Source organism: Arachis ipaensis, chromosome B10, assembly GCF_059453495.1.
Source record: "Arachis ipaensis isolate K30076 ecotype BB chromosome B10, ASM5945349v1, whole genome shotgun sequence".
In the NCBI taxonomy this organism is placed as follows: domain Eukaryota; kingdom Viridiplantae; phylum Streptophyta; class Magnoliopsida; order Fabales; family Fabaceae; genus Arachis; species Arachis ipaensis.
The window spans coordinates 99,692,817-99,709,475 of NC_142435.1; the positions used below are offsets into that span (position 1 = coordinate 99,692,817).

The 16,659-nt window shown below is 40.5% G+C and overlaps 1 protein-coding gene across 1 annotated transcript; it reads right to left on the reverse strand.

Annotated features, from left to right (window-relative positions):
* Positions 1 to 253: 253 nt before the first annotated feature.
* On the reverse strand, positions 254 to 853 carry LOC148581050 (uncharacterized). The gene has a single exon (XM_088502231.1). It carries the CDS (start codon positions 851 to 853, stop codon positions 254 to 256), a length of 600 nt encoding a protein of 199 aa, XP_088358357.1.
* Between the last annotated feature and the right edge of the window lie 15,806 nt (positions 854 to 16,659).

Consider the following 16,659-nt stretch of genomic DNA (forward strand, 5'->3'; position numbering starts at 1 on the left):
ATGTTCCAAATACAACTTCAAGCAAATTTAACATAAAAGTTTTAATTAAAATTAGTGAAATTTTGTTCCAAAAATAGAGTCTTAGAAGAAACTTATTGTCTTTTCAATCAAATAGAACATGCATGCAACTAATCTATTACTATGCAATTTATCCTATTCTACAAAAGAAAAACTAACTAAATATCCTAATTTATTGGTGTTTAGGGAAGAGAAATTACCTCTGGAAGTCAGGTACTGACCGACCTCCCCACACTTAAGGCTTTACACCGTCCTCGGTGCCATCTGTCAGAAACAAAGGTGGGCTGGTTGCAGTATCTCCATAGTCGGCGCCATCATGGCTTCTTGTGCTGGTAAAGAAAGTGGAATCCGGGGTGTCTGAGTCCTTAAATTTTCCCATAATCAGCTCCATGAGGTATGTGAATCGGCGCTTGTTACGGCGCTCTCTCATCTTAGCTTTGTGTTCCTGCCGATCCAACTTTTCGAGTATCTGATGGAGCAGTTGGTCTGTTGTAGGTGCTTGTGGTGTTGAAGAAGGAAAATCTTCAACCGGTTCAGTAGGATGGCTTGTGGCGGCTGGTAGAGGTCTGATGTATTTCCTGTTAGGGACATACTGATCATCCCGTGGGAGCATGGCTTTGGTGTCCCCAGCTCTGTAGGAGACTCCGGCTGCGGAGACAAGATCTGAGACCAAGGCAGGAAAAGGTAAGTTGCCCGCAATTTGTACATGTCCCATGGCATTCCAGATGTGTCTCGGTAGATTCAGAGGTTGGTCTGTAAGGATGCACCATAGTAGGACGGCCATGTCCGCAGTGAAGGAGGACTCGTGAGTGCTCGAGAAGACGTAATGGGACATGATCTGGGGCCATACGCGAGCCTCCAAGGTAAGTGCTGACGCCGATATTCCCTTAGGGCGGGTACGATGGTATCCGTAGATCCAACGGCTACCAGGTAGTGCGATAACTCTGAGAACGGCGTCCCAGTCAAATTGGTACATCTGGCACTTGAGTGCTGCTTCTTGAAAGGCGTCCAATCCTTCTGGAACAGGGGGAAGACCTAGAGCTTTTTGAATGGCCTCTTCCGTAATGGGGACTTGCTTCTGACGGACAAAGACAGACTGCAGGGTTGGCAGGTGAAAGTTGGAGTAGAACTCGACTACCCAAGAAAGATTGACCTGCCTCGGCTGTCTCTGTAGGAAACCCCATTGTCTGTGTGCAATTTGCTGCTCAACAAAGGTAGCAATATGGTTTGGGAGGAGAAGAAGGTATTCGTTGTTGTAATTCCTTTCTGCCAGGATGGGGAACATCTGCTCACAGTAGCGATTGGGAAATCGCGCAGTGTCCTTTGCTGGGAAGGCTTTTTCTTTATCATCAACCTTTATAATCCTCTTAGTTCCTTTTGTTGAGGGTTTAACCGCAGTTGAAGATGGTTTTGCCACTAATGCTCTTTTTGTTCCTCTCCTCGCTGTTGATTTGGGAGGAGCTTTCTCTTTGCCTTTCTTGGTGACCATCCTGAAAAAGGAAAGAGAGAGGAAATTAAATATAAAGAGATAGAGCAAGGAAGTGGATTGTATGAGTGATAATCAATGCACGACAAAGAGTATGTCATTAATACATGGTCATGACTACATGTGAAAAGTTCATCAATGGAAAAATAGCAAGTGCAGTTGAGGACAATTAAATGCAAGGGGTTTATTGGCATGCAAGCAAAGGCATGAGTAGCATAGATCAAGCATTTAATTAGTCAAATTTGGTATCACTCGTAACAAACTAGCCATCACGTTTGTATTGACAATTATTTTCAACGAATAAAATATAAAAGGGGTTTTGTGAAAAACAAGCATTTAATAGCCATATTGGCTTTTTCACAAACACATAGCATGCATGGTGAATAAGGTATAGAAAGTATTAAAGTGAACATGCAAGCAACCCTTTAAAAAGGTATATAATTGCCAAACAATTCTACAATAATCCACAAGCATATAATGAGAAATAATGGCTCAAATAAATTTCCAACACCAAGTAAAAAGAAAAAGGAAAGAAAAAGAAAATATGGATAATGAAAGTAAAAAGAAAAGAAAAGAAGATAACATATAAAAATAAGAAGAATAATAGAAAAAAATTAGGGGAGAAAAGAGGAAAAGAAAACCTTGTTAATGGGGGTGAGAGAGAGAGAGAGAGAGTAGAAAGTGAGAAAGAAGGAAGAAGGAAGAAGGAAGAAATAAGGAGGGAAAGGAGAAAATAGGATTTGGTTAAAAGAAAGATAAGATAATTGGCAAACCAGGGAAGCTGTGCGGCGCAATCGATGCGGTCGCGTGAGGCACGCGGTCGCGCGACTTGCGCTTATACTGATTGACGCGGTTGTGTCGGTCACGCGGTCGCGTGACCCGTTTCATGCTACTGGCGCGAGGGTAGCCTCGCACTCGCACAACTCTCTGTTTGAAAGTTTTATTTTTACCAAATTTGGGGTGACGCGATCGCGTGGGGCATGCAATCGCGTGAGTGGGCATTAGAGGGATATGACGCGATCGCATCGATCACGCGGCCGCGTGGAAAGAATTGTGCGTTCAGCACCAATCCAGCACCACTCTAGCACAACTTTCGGTCGTGCACCCTTTTCACGTCGAATTCCAGGGCACGTGGCCGCGTGAGTGACGCGATCGCGTGGGAGGCCAATGTTCCCATTTGACGCGGACGCGTCGTCGATGCGGTCGCGTGGGGCGATTTGTACCACGGACACACCTCCATCCACGCTCTTGCGTAACTCTCTGTTCATTTTATTATTTTCTCCAATCACCTGCGACGCGGACGCGTCAATGAGGCGGTCGCGTCGCGTAAAATATTTTTATTTTTTATTTTTTTATTTTTTTATTATTAAAATATGTAAATGCAGATGCGCAAAATGTACTAATAAAGAGAAGAGTTATTGAATAGGGAAAACTAAGAATAAAGAAAAGAACGATCATACCATGGTGGGTTGTCTCCCACCTAGCACTTTGCTTTAACGTCCGTAAGTTGGACGCTCCACTAGCTCAGGCTTCGGCTATGTGGGGATCTTCCAAGAGGAAGATCTCTAGCTCCTTGTTTTTCTTCATCTTCTTGCCATGGTACAGCTTTAAACGATGTCCATTGACTTTGATAAGGTCAGAGCTCGAAGGATGGCTTAGGTGATAAACTCCATATGGTTCGGCCTTCTCTACTCTGTATGGACCTTCCCATCTTGATCTCAACTTGCCTGGCATGAGCCTCAGTCAAGATTTGTAAAGGAGGACTAAGTCCCCAGGTTGGAACTCTTTTCTCTTGATGTGCTGATCATGTATAGCCTTTATCTTCTCCTTGTAAAGTCTTGAGTTCTCATAAGCTTCTAGGCGAAGGCTTTCCAATTCTTGCAGTTGCAACTTCCTTTCAACTCCGGCTTTCTCAATTCCCATGTTGCACTTATTTACTGCCCAAAAGGCTTTGTGCTCTATTTCAACAGGGAGATGACAAGCTTTTCCATAAACTAAGCGGAAAGGGCTCATCCCAATGGATGTTTTGTATGCGGTTCTGTATGCCCAGAGTGCATCTTGTAGCCTGGTGCTCCAATATCTTCTATGAGGTTTGACTATCTTCTGCAAGATGCTTTATCTCTCTGTTTGACACCTCGGCTTGCCCATTAATCTGAGGATGGTAGGCTGTTGCAACCTTATGAATTATCCCATGCTTCTTCATTAATCCTATTAGTCTCCTGTTACAAAAATGGGTGCCTTGATCGCTCACGATTGCTCGTGGTGATCTAAAGCGACAAATAATGTGGTTTCTCACAAAGGAAACAACAGTGTTAGCATCATCAGTGCGGGTAGGAATTGCTTCCACCCATTTGGAAACGTAATCCACAGCTAACAATATATAAAAATAACCATTAGAATTTGAAAATGGACCCATGAAGTCAATGCCCCAAACATCAAAAATTTCACAGAAAAGCATAATTTGTTGAGGCATCTCGTCCCTCTTGGATATATTACCAAATTTTTGGCATGGGAAACAGGATCTACAAAATTCAGCAGCGTCTCTAAAAAGAGTAGGCCACCAGAATCCACAGTCTAAGATTTTTCTAGCTGTTCTTTGAGGGCCAAAATATCCTCCACTCTCAGACGAGTGATAGGCCTCTAAGATGGACTGGAATTCTGATTGAGGCACGCACCGTCTAATTACCTGGTCAGCGCCACATCTCCATAAATATGGGTCATCCCATATATAATATTTAGACTCGCTTTTCAGCTTGTCTCTTTGATGCTTAGAAAAGTTTGGAGGAAAGGTGCGGCTAACTAGATAATTAGCTACAGGTGCATACCAAGGGACTACCTCAGATACTGCTTGCAGGTTATCAAATGGGAAATTATCAGCTATAGGAGTGGGGTCATCTGTAATGTGCTCAAGGCGACTCAAATGGTCTGCCACTAAATTCTGGTTACCACTCCTATCCTTAATTTCTAAATCAAATTCTTGTAATAGTAGTATCCAACGTATAAGCCTTGGTTTGGACTCCTTTTTAGCTAATAGATACTTTAGAGCTGCATGGTCTGAGTACACTACTACCTTCGTACCAAGTAAATAGGCTCGGAATTTATCCAGAGCAAAAATAATAGCTAGAAATTCTTTCTCAGTAGTAGTGTAATTGGATTGAGCGGCATCTAAACTTTTAGACGCATAAGCAATAACAAAGGGGACCTTACCTTCACGCTGAGCCAGTGCTGCTCCTACTGCATGGTTGGAGGCGTCGCACATTATTTCAAATGGCTGGCTCCAGTCTGGTCCTCTCACAATTGGAGTTTGAGTCAGGGCGGTCTTCAGCTTATCAAATGCTTGTTTGCAATCCTCGCTGAACTCGAACTTAATATCCTTCTGCAGTAGTCTGGATAAGGGAAGAGCTACCTTACTGAAGTCCTTAATGAATCTCCTGTAAAAACCTGCATGGCCAAGGAACGAACGGACTTCCCTCACAGAAGAGGGATAAGGTAAACTAGAAATAATATCCACCTTTGCTGGATCTACAGAAATGCCAGTATTAGACACAACATGTCCTAGTACAATACCTTGTTTTACCATAAAGTGACATTTTTCAAAATTTAATACAAGGTTTGTACTGACACATCTATCTAATACTCTAGATAATCCATCTAAGAAAAGGCTAAAGGAATCGCCATATACACTAAAATCATCCATAAAAACTTCCATACAGTCCTCAATAAGATCAGAGAAAAGACTCATCATGCACCTTTGGAAGGTAGCTGGTGCATTGCACAAGCCAAAGGGCATTTTCTTGTAAGCATAAGTCCCAAAAGGACATGTAAAAGTGGTCTTTTTCTGATTCTCAGGAGCTATATGAATCTGGAAATAACCTGTGTAACCATCTAAAAAACAATAATGTGATTTACCTGACAAGCGATCCAGCATTTGATCAATGAATGGAAGAGGATAGTGATTCTTACGAGTGGCCTGGTTGAGGCGTCTGTAGTTAATGCAGACCCTCCAGGCGTTCTGAACTCTGGTTGCAATGAGATCTCCATGCTCATTCTTCACTGTAGTGACTCTAGACTTCTTGGGCACCACTTGTACTGGGCTCACCCATTCACTGTCTGAAATGGGGTAGATGATATCTGCCTCCAGTAGTCTGGTCACTTCCTTTTTGACAACCTCTAAGATAGTGGAGTTTAGTCTTCTCTGGGGTTGACGGACAGGTCTTGCTCCCTCTTCTAAAAATATCCGATGCTCACAGACTTGAGGTTGATGCCTACTATGTCTGACAAACTCCAACCAATTGCCTTTTTGTGCCTTCTCAGCATACTAAGTAACTGCTCTTCCTGTTGAGAAGTGAGTTCCCTTGCAATGATAACTGGAAACTTCTGCTCGTCCTCAAGGTAAGCATATTTGAGGTGTGGAGGAAGGGGTTTTAATTCTAACTTCTGATCATGGTTAGGCTCTGGGTTGTCTGAGGCTGGTAACAATGGTAAAGCACTGTCATTGTCCTCTGAGAATGTCCCCACACTTGGGCTTTGTCCTATGTACTTCTCTTCAAATTCCTCCTGGTGAACTTCAGCCACGGTTTCATCTATAATGTCACACTGGAGGATAGAATGATTCTCCGGAGGATGCTTCATAACTCCATTTAGATTGAAGATTACTACTCGGCCATATATACCAAAAGAGTATGTTCCTGAAAAAGCATCTAATTTGAACTTCGAGGTCTTCAGGAATGGTCTTCCGAGTAGGATTGATGACGGCTTCTCTGAGTCATTTTGGGGCATCTCCAGGATATAAAAATCAATGGGAAATGTGAGCCCCTTAATGCCCACTAATACATCTTCAGCAACTCCAGCCACTGTAATAATGCTTTTATCTGCTAACACAAAACGAGCTGCCGACCTTTTTAAGGGGGGGAGCCTCAAAATATCATATATAGACAAAGGCATTATACTCACACATGCTCCTAAATCACACATGCAGTCAGAAAATACTACACCATCAATAGTACAATTAACCATACATGGACCTGGATCACTACACTTTTCAAGTAAACCTCCCATTAAAGCAGATATGGAACTACCTAAAGAAATAGTTTCTAATTCATTAATTTTGTCTTTATGTATACATAAATCCTTTAGAAACTTTTCATATTTAGGTACCTGTTGAATAACATCAAAAAGAGGAACAGTTACCTCAACCTTTTTGAATATTTCTACCATTTTGGGGTCAGGTTCCAGCTGCTTCCTGGGCTTCCTTGCAAGTTGTGGAAATGGAATGGGAGTGGTGTCTTCGGCAGTGTCTGCGCCCTGTGGTGCTTCCTCCTGTGATTGAGCTTCTTCTTTTTCATCTATGTCCTGTATGTCCTCTTCCTCTTCAACATCTTCTATTTCCACTACCTCTTCAGCTGAGGCGTGTTCTGGTGGGCTTGGCTCCTCCTGATTCCTCTCCTACAGTGTGGTTCCGGACCTTAGGGTGATGGTATTAATGCCACCCTTTGGATTGGGTAATGGTTGAGAGGGAATTCCACTGGAGCTCAAAGGCTGGTTATTGGAGTTATTCATTGATCCAATCTGTGAGACAAGAGCTTGCAGGGTAGAGTTCAGACTATTTAGTGTAGCATAAAGGTTATTTTCCATGGTCTGTTGTCTCCGATCAATAGATTGTAGTAAGTCATCATTAGCAGATGAAGAAGGATAATTAATTTGAGAGGTCTGCTATTGGGTATTCTGTGGTCCTTGGGATTACCTCAAGTGAGGTACTCTGTAAGGCTAGTACTGGTTCTGCTGCCTGTTGTTGTTGTTATTCCACCTCTGATTTCCCTGATTGTCTCTGCCTCCTTTGTTGTTGTTGTTGTCCCTCCAATTCTAGTTAGAATTGTCCTGTCATCCATGGTTGTAATTGCCACCTTGATTGTACCCTTGGTTGGGGCGGTCATAGAAGTTATGAGTGGCTGCCACGGTGTTGTCTTCCTGCTGGAGTTGCGGACATTCGTCAGTATAATGGCTATAATCAGCACAGATTCCACAAACTCTCTGTGGGACTAACTGTTGGCTTTGCTGTGGTAGAGAAGGTTGAGCTTGCTGAACTTGTTGTTGATTCAATTGCATCTGCTTCAGCAAGTTGGTCATTTCACAGATACTCTGAGTTAGAGCAGCAGTCTCTCTGCTAGAGGATACCTCTGCGACGGCTTTTGAATGGCCTTGCTTCTGCCTGTGATTCCGAGTGGATTCAGCTAAGTCGCTGATCAATTGCCATGCCTTATCAGTGGTCTTGTACTTTTTCATAGACCCATTGCTAGCACTTTCCAATGTGGTCTTATCTTGGGGCCTCATGCCCTGTGTGACGTAACCGAGTAACACTATCTGGTGGGGGCAAGCTTCCAGAAGATTATTGAAGCGCTCCCAGTATTCATAGAGAGTCTCAGATTCGTCCTGAATAATCATGGAAATATCTTTCCTCAGTTTATCAGTAACTTCAGCTGGAAAGAATTTTTCCAAGAATTTTCTTCTAAGTGTATCCCAGTTGGATACAGTTGCTGCGGGTTGAGTGTAGTACCACTCTCTTGCCTTTTCCTCAAGAGAAAATGGGAAAGCTTTCAACAAAATTGAAGTTTCATCTGCACCATCACGCCTGACAGTAGAACAGGCTGCTTGAAAGTCTCTCAGGTGCTTGATAGGCTCTTGAGCAGGTAAGCCATGAAACTTGGGCATCAAATTGAGCAGTGCAGTCTTTATTTAAAAGTCTGTAGCCACCGCTGGGTGATGCGCTTGAAACGGTTGCATTGTAAAATCAGGGGCTCCAGCCTCCTGGATAGTAACTCTCCTAGGTTCTGCCATGTCACCTACACGTAAATCAACCGAATCAGTAGAACGGGGGCTGGTTTCTTCCTCAAATGATGTTTCAGATCCGCCCTCAGAGAGGACTAACCGACGCCGAGCTTGCCTTATTCGTGAAATAGTTCTTTCAGTCTCAGGATCGAATACTGGCAAGCTTGGATCAGGAAGTGAACGCGTCATCTAGCGAAAGAAACAAGCAGCTCATAGTAGCAAGATAAAATAAAATGCAAATAAATAAATTCCAATTAATAACTTTAGCACTCTATTGCAACTCCCCAGCAATGGCGCCAAAAATTGACGTGGCAAAAATTGGTGAGTCAAGAATTGTTATAAGATATGCGTTGCAAGTATAGTTCTCAACCAACCAGAATTCCGCTTATCAATTTAGAAGGTTGTCACAAGAATTAAAATTAAAATACTGGGAGTATGAATCCCAGGTTGTCTCCCAACGAGTTGCAGAAAGGTGTGCTATTTTATTAATCATATGTTTTCAAAATGGATTGAGTTGAATAAACAGGAAATTAAATTAGAGAAATTAAATAATTTAAATAAAAGCCTTGACTGGGAGTATTTTAGTTAGAAGCCCTATTCTTGTTGAAGTACTCTTAAGATTAATTGATAATTGAAGGTTGTTCTATTTAGTTATCCCTTACTAGGTAAGGAAAAGTCAAACAAGTTGGAATGCTGTTTCTATTCACAAGTTCCAATCCGCTCAATTGAAAAGGATTAGTGTCAATGACTAGAAAGCATCCCAACAATAAACCTAATTACAATTTTTCTTTTAAGCATCCCAACTCAAGGGTTCCTTTCAATCAACTCCCCATCAAGTTAGGGAACTACTCGCTCATTGTGAATGTAGAACTCATAACATAGGAAAGGGAATTAAAGAAAGACATGATAGACAAAACTCAAGGGAATCAATTAAAAATAAAAGTAATTCTTGTATTAATAAATTCTAAAATAATCCAATAGTAAAATTGAGTAAATTAAGGACATGGAAGAGTAAAGCCAAGTAAAGAAAACGAACTACAATGACGAAGTCTTGATGAGGTAATAACTCTTCTCAATATCCCCATACAAAAAGCAATAGAAATAAAATCCTAAGAACTATGAATGTGTAGAGAGAAAACCTAGAGGAGGAGTAAAACTAGATCTAAAAACTAAAATTCTGTAGAATGAATGTTGTCCTTGGTTTCTGCATGTTCCCTGGCTCTAGTCTGCTTTTCTGGGCCAAAAACTGGGTCAAAACAGGGCCCAAAATCGCCCCCAGCGAATTCTGCAGATTATGTAGATCGCGCACGTCACGCAATCGCGTCATTCATGCGGCTGCGTCATTCGGCCTTTTGCCCTGCCACGTGAGCGCGTCGTCCACGCCTCCGCGTCACTTGTGCTATTCCAATCCGCGCGGTTGCGTGAGCCATGCGGCCGCGTCACTGCGATTTCTTCTCTTTCGCGCGGTCGCGTGAACCATGCGGCCACGTCACTTCTCGCTAGTCATCTCCTCAATTTCTTGTGTTCCTTCCATTTTTGAAAGCTTCCTTTCCAATCTCCAACTCATTCATGCCCTACAAAGCCTGAAGCACTTAACACACAGATCATGGCATCGAATGGAATAAAGGAGAATTAAATTACATAATTAAAAGTCTCTAGGAAGCAAGTTTTCAATCATGTAATAATTTTAGGAAGGAAATATAAATGCATGCTAATCATATGAATAAGTGGGTAAAGATCATGATAAAATCACACAATTAAGCACATTATAAACCATGAAATAGTGGTTTATCATGCACCCTTTCTTACGTCGATTTTCGGGTCACGCGTCCGCGTGGGTGACGCGGACGCGTGGGGCGATTTGCGCCACAAGCACACCTCCAGCCACGCTCTCACGTGACTCTCTGTTCACTTTCTTTTCTTCACAACGCACTGGTGACACGGACGCGTCAGCGACGCTACCGCATCGCGTGCGTGCTTTCCTTTTTTTTGATGCAGTATGCAGAATGCAAAATGATATGGATGTTATGAGTAATTCCAGGTTCAATGAAAATAATATAAAATAAAAACAAACAACACGAAATAAAATTGAAAAAAAAACAACCATACCATGGTGGGTTGTCTCCCACCTAGCACTTTTAGTTAAAGTCCTTAAGTTGGACATTTGGGGAGTCCTTTGTTATGGTGGCTTGTGCTTGAACTCATCCAGGAATCTCTACCAATGTTTGTGATTCCAATGGCCTCCGGGATCCCAAACTAGGCGCAGAAAGCCTTTAAGTAGGTTAAAGCAAGTGACAAGGCCCCAAGAGTGTTGATTTCTAGGCTGAATTCCGGGGTCCCGAATCTTGCTTTTGCACCCGTCTTCTTGTTGATCATTATGATTCCATCCAGGTAGCAAGCAATCTGAATTCTCACTATAGCGGCCAAACAACTTCCTAGACCCATTCAGTTGAGCTTTACACCAACCTTTGCGTTTAAACTTAAAGCTTCCAACCATAATGAACCTTGCAGGACAATTCTTACCACTGACCATGTTTCTCTTACTCTTTATGGCACAAAGAGCTCTAAGTTGACCATCCGTCTCCAGTAGCCCATATTCAAGTGGAATTAGAAAGCTAAGGGATATGAATTTTACCCACTTGAATGTTGTGAAGGATGATGGCAACTTAGGGGGAGGGGTCTCTAATAACTTCGGCAAGGTGATTTCAAGCTCCACTCCCTTGTGCTCTTTGACAACTTCCACCTCTTTGCAAGCTTCTTCAATTTCAACCTCTTGCTCTTGGTAGCTTTCTTCCAATTCAATCTCCTCTTCATTGCTTTCCAAGGGCATGGGAGGTTGTGCTTCTTCTTCTTGAATCTCCATCTCTTGATCGACCTCTTCCATTTCCTTAACCATGACATGCCTTGGAGGTTGTACACCCTCCTCAACATCAAATGCAACTGTCTTGGAAGGAGGCTTTATGTCTTGACTTTCCCATAGAGGTTCAGCATCTCCCAGGTCTTCAACCAATTCTTCTTTTTCGATAATTACAGCTTCCTCCACTTGTTCTAGCACAAAAGTATGTTCCTCATTGTCCATTGAAGTTTCTAGTGTCTTCTTTATGCTACGTTTTTTTATTGATTCCTCACACGTAGCCATGGGAGCACTTTGAGTGTCTGAGCGTTGGGAAGCTAATCGACTTATCGCTTGATTTAGTTGATATAGAGTTGCATGAAATTGATCCACTGTTTCCTTGAGACGGTCCGTTGATTCTTGTTTCGCTTGGGTATCATAAGTAGGACCATAAGGCTCTTGGATTGATGGATATGGATATGGTGCATATGGAGGTGGTGGTTCTTGGGAGTAATTGGGTTGGAATTGGGGTGGTTCTATATATGGTTCATAAGGTGGTTGGCATGGTGGATGAGGGTTAGGGTCATATGGAGGTGAATGTTGGAAAGGGGCTTGTGAGTATGGTGGTCCAAAGTCATGTTGAGGATGGGGTTCATAGGCATATGGTGGTGGTTGTTGATAATTAAAAGAGTGCTCATCATAGCCATTGCCTTGATATGCATCACAGAATGGTTGTTGATAGTCCATTGGAGGTGGTTGTTGCCATGAGGGTTGATCAAATCCTTGTGGCTCCTTCCATCTTTGATTGTTCCATCCTTGATGCATGTTCTCATTGTAATCTCTTCTTCCTGCAACATAATTATAACCAGACTCAAAGCCAAAGGGGTGAGAGTTCATAATAGCAAATAAAAATTAAAAATGAAAATAAAAACAAATTTAAATTAAAAGGTTATTGAAATTTAAATTTTGAATTTTGAATTTTTGAAAATTGAATTTTGAAATTTGATTTTTGAAATAAGATAAGATAAGATTTTTGAAAAAGATATGATTTTTGAAAAAGATTTGAATTTTGAAATTTGAATTTTAAATTTTGAATTTTTGAATTTAATGAGGAAAGAGAAAAACAATAAAATGACACAAAACTTAAAATTTTTAGATCAAAACGAAGAAAACAATTAAGAACAACTTGAAGGTCAAGATGAACACGAAGAACAACTTGAAGATCAAGATGAACACCAAGAACAATTTTTTTTTTTAAAAAATTTTTTAATATCTAAATAAAAACTAATAACCTCTTAATTTATGAAAAAGCAAAAATAAAAAAATAGAAACAAATAAACAAGTAAAAAACAAATATTTACAATAACCAACAATAAGGCACACGTTTGCAATTCCCCGGCAACGGTGCCATTTTGAAGAACTGAAGATTGATGGTTTAAAATTTACAATAAGTTCTCGTTGCAAGTATAGTTTCTAAACCAAGCAATCAACCTTTTGTACAAACGTTTTGGTTGTCACAAGTAACAAACCCCTTTAAAATTGATAACCGAAGTATTTAAACCTCGGGTCGTCTTCTCAAGGAATTGCAGGGAAGTATGTTCTTATTATTGGTTATGAGTCTTGTAAATTGGGGGTTCTAAAAGTAAGAAAGAAGTATGACAAGTAAAATAAATAAATAACTATAAAATAAACTCTTGGCAAGGTATGAAAATTAGAAGTCCTATCCTAGTTATCCTTATCAATTGTGATGAGAATTGGATTTTTCTCCCACTTTGTTAACCTCTAACTATGAAGGTAAGTTAAGTAGATGAATTAATTTTGATTCCTTAGGTCCTAGTCTTTCCTTGGGAAAGGATAGAGTTATTGGAACTCGAATTAATTCTTGAAGAATTCCAATTTTCAGTCAACAATGAGTTTGATAACTCAAGTGTCTCCAATGACTCAACCAAAGCCAAAAGGAAAAAATCCAAATTATTTATATCATAAATAAAAGAGAGCAATCATAAATCTGAAATACCTCAAATTGCATTAAGTAAAGAAAATCAATCTAAACATAAAGAGTTCATAAACTAAATTAATAAAATAAATAAAAGGAACATTGAATCTGAGAAGAAGTTGAAATCCTAAATCCTTTAAGAGGAATCCTACTCCTAAATCCTAAGAGATAGGAGAGAACCTCTCCTTCTAAAACTACATCTAAACCTAAAATTGTGAATTATGAGCTTATTCTTATGAATGAATGGATTCTCCCACTTTATAGTCTCTAATATGTGTTTTCTGGGCCGAAAACTGGGTTGAAAACAGCCCAGAAATCGCTGGAGAAGAAATCTGCCACGCTGATTTTCGGCACTGCGACTTGTCCGCGTGGAGCGCGCGTTCGCGTCACCTAGCATCAGGGCAACTATGACATATTATATATCAAATCGAAGCTCCGGACATTAGCTTTCCAACACAACTGAAACCGCGTCGTTTAAACCTCTGTAGCTCAAGTTATGGCTATTTTAGTGCGAAGAGGTCAAGCTGGACAGCTTAGCAATTTCTCTAACTTCTTGTATTCCTTCCACTTTTGCACGCTTCCTTTCCATTCTCTGAGCCATTCCTGCCCTGTAATCTCTAAAATCACTTAACACACATATCAAGGCATCTAATGGTAATAAGAGAGGATTAAACATAGGGAACTTAAGGCCAAAGAAGCATGTTTTCAATCAAAGCACATAATTAGGAAGGCAAATGTGAAACCATGCAAATAGTATGAATAAGTGGGTAAAGAGTTGATAAAAACCACTCAATTGAGCACAAGATAAACCATAAAATAGTGGTTTATCAGACTCCTCTAAGAAGAGGAAAGGAAAGGCAGTAGCCAATCCCTCTGAGTCTTGGAAGATGGAGAGATTCATCACCAAAGCTCACCAAGACCACTTCTATGAAGTAGTGGCTGAAAAGAAAGTGATCCTTAAGGTCCCTTTCATGCTCAAGAAGAATGAGTATCTGGAAATCTGAAGAGAGATCCGGAGAAGAGATTGGGAAGTCCTAACCAATCCCATCCAATAGGTTGGGATTCTCATGGTGCAAGAGTTCTATGCTAATGCATGGGTTAGCAAAAACTATGACACTAGTGTGAACCCAAATCCAAGGAATTGGATTACCATGGTCCGAGGAAGAGTCTTAGATTTCAGCCTGAAAAGTGTGAGGTTGGCGCTCAAGTTGCCTCTATTGCAAGAAGACCTTCATCCTTACACTAGGAGAGTCAACCATGATCAGAGATTGGATGAAGTGCTCTCAGATATCTGTGTAGAAGGCGCACAGTGGAAAAGGGATTCCCAAGGCAAGCCCATTCAGTTAAGAAGGGTTGACCTAAAGCCTATAGCTAGAGGATGGTTGGAGTTCATCCAAAGATCCATCATCCCTACTAGCAACCGGTCAGAAGTGACTGTTGATAGAGCCATCATGATTCATTGCATCATGATTGGAACTGAGGTGGAAGTTCATATGGTGATTCCTCAAGAACTGTACAAGGTAGCTGAGAAGCCTCACACCAATGCCAGGTTGGCATTCCCATACCTCATCTGTCACCTATGCAATTCAGCTGGAATTGTCATAAATGGAGATATCTCCATTGGGGAGGATAAGCCCTTCACTAAGAAGCGAATGGAGCAAATTAGAGAGCATGCACAAGAGCCTATGCAGCCGCCTCAGTATGAGATCCATGAGATGCCTCAAGGGATGTATTTTCCTCCCCAAAGCTATTGTGATCAATGGCAAACTTCTCTTGGAGAATTGAGCACTAACATGGAACAACTGAGGATGGAGCATCAAGGACATGCCACCACCGTCAATCAAATCAGAGAAGATCAAAGAGCCACAAGGGAAGACCAAAGGGCTATGAGGGAAGAGCGACAAAGGCAAAGGGATGACATATAAGAGATCAATCAGCACATTGGATCCTCAAGGAGGAGCACCAGACGCCACCCTTAAAGGTGGACTATTTCTCTTTTTATTCCTTTCTTTTATTATTTTTCTATTTTCTGTTTGTCTATTTATTTGTTTTCTTGTTCTAAGTTGCATGATCATTTGCATTTGATGTCTTTAAGTTGTAAAATGTTCCATATATCCCTCACCTTGCTTAAATAATTTTTTTTAAGAAAAGAACTGAGATATGCATGAATTTCAAGTTTAAAATAAGATTAGTTTAATTAGTTTGATGTGGTGTAATTTGCTTTTGTTTTCTAAGTGTATGATTAAACAATGCATGTTTGAAGTTAAAATCTATGAATGTTGGCTCTTGAAAGAATAAGGAAAAAAGAAAAATATTATTGATAATCTGAAAAATTTGAAAATTGATTCTTGAAGCAAGAAAAAGCAACAAAAAGCAAAAGAAAAAGCATTATATGCATTACTGCCAAAAAATGCAGGAAAAGGAGGGCAGATTGAAAAAGCCAGTAACCCTTTAAACCAAAAGGCAAGGGTAAAAGGATCCAAGGCTTTGAGCATTAATGGATAGGAGGGCCCAAAGGAATAAAATCCTGGCCTAAGCGGCTAAACCAAGCTGTCCCTAACCATGTGCTTGTGGCGTGAAGGTGTCAAGTAAAAAGCTTGAGACTGAGCGGTTAAAGTCGTGGTCCAAAGCAAAAAGAGTGTGCTTAAGAACTCTGAACACCTCTATCTGGAGATTCTAGCAAAGCTAAGTCACAATCTGAAAAGGTTCACTCAGGTAAAGTGTCTGTGGCATGAATGTATCCGGTGGTAATACTGGAAAACAGAGTGCTTAGGGTAACGGCTAAGACTCAAAAAGTCGTGTTCAAGAATCAAAATAAGCTTAACTAAGAGAGTCAATAATATCATCTGGATTCTAAGTACCTAAGGATGCCAACATCTCTGAGTTTCAATGGATAGTGAGATGCCAAAACTATTCAGAAGCAAAAAGCTACTAAGTCCCGCTTATCTGATTTTAACTAAGCTTCATTTGAAACTTGGAAATTTATTGTATCTTAATTTTCTTTTTTGTTCTACTGTGTTTTTAGTTGCTTGGGGACAAGCAACAGTTTAAGTTTGGTGTTGAGCTGAGCGGATATTTTATACGCTTTTTGGCATCACTTTCATATAGTTTTTTAGTAGTTTTTCTTTAGTTTTTATTAAGTTTTTATAGGTTTTAGTGTTAAAATCACATTTTTGGATTCTACTATGAGTTTTTGTGTTTTTGGACAATTTCAGGTATTTTCTGGCTGAAATTGAGGAGCTGGAGCAGAAGTATGATTCAGAGACAGAGGAAGCACTTATCAATGCACATGGATTTTTCATTATTTTTCCATTTTGGTTTTTCATGAGTAGGTTCCCAAATTTCCCATATTCAAATAAATTAAAAACATGATACATTCCCTTATCAACCCATGTTCCCACAATTTCCCCACACTTATTTGATACACAATCTCTATCTTAAGCTAACCAAAGATTCAATTGGGATAATTAATTTGTTTTTCGCTTAAGGCCAGTGATGTGG

What these genes read in the sequence shown, in the direction of transcription:
- LOC148581050 (XM_088502231.1), bottom strand. Translation starts at nt 853, where the DNA reads ATGTCCCATTACGTCTTCTCGAGCACTCACGAGTCCTCCTTCACTGCG.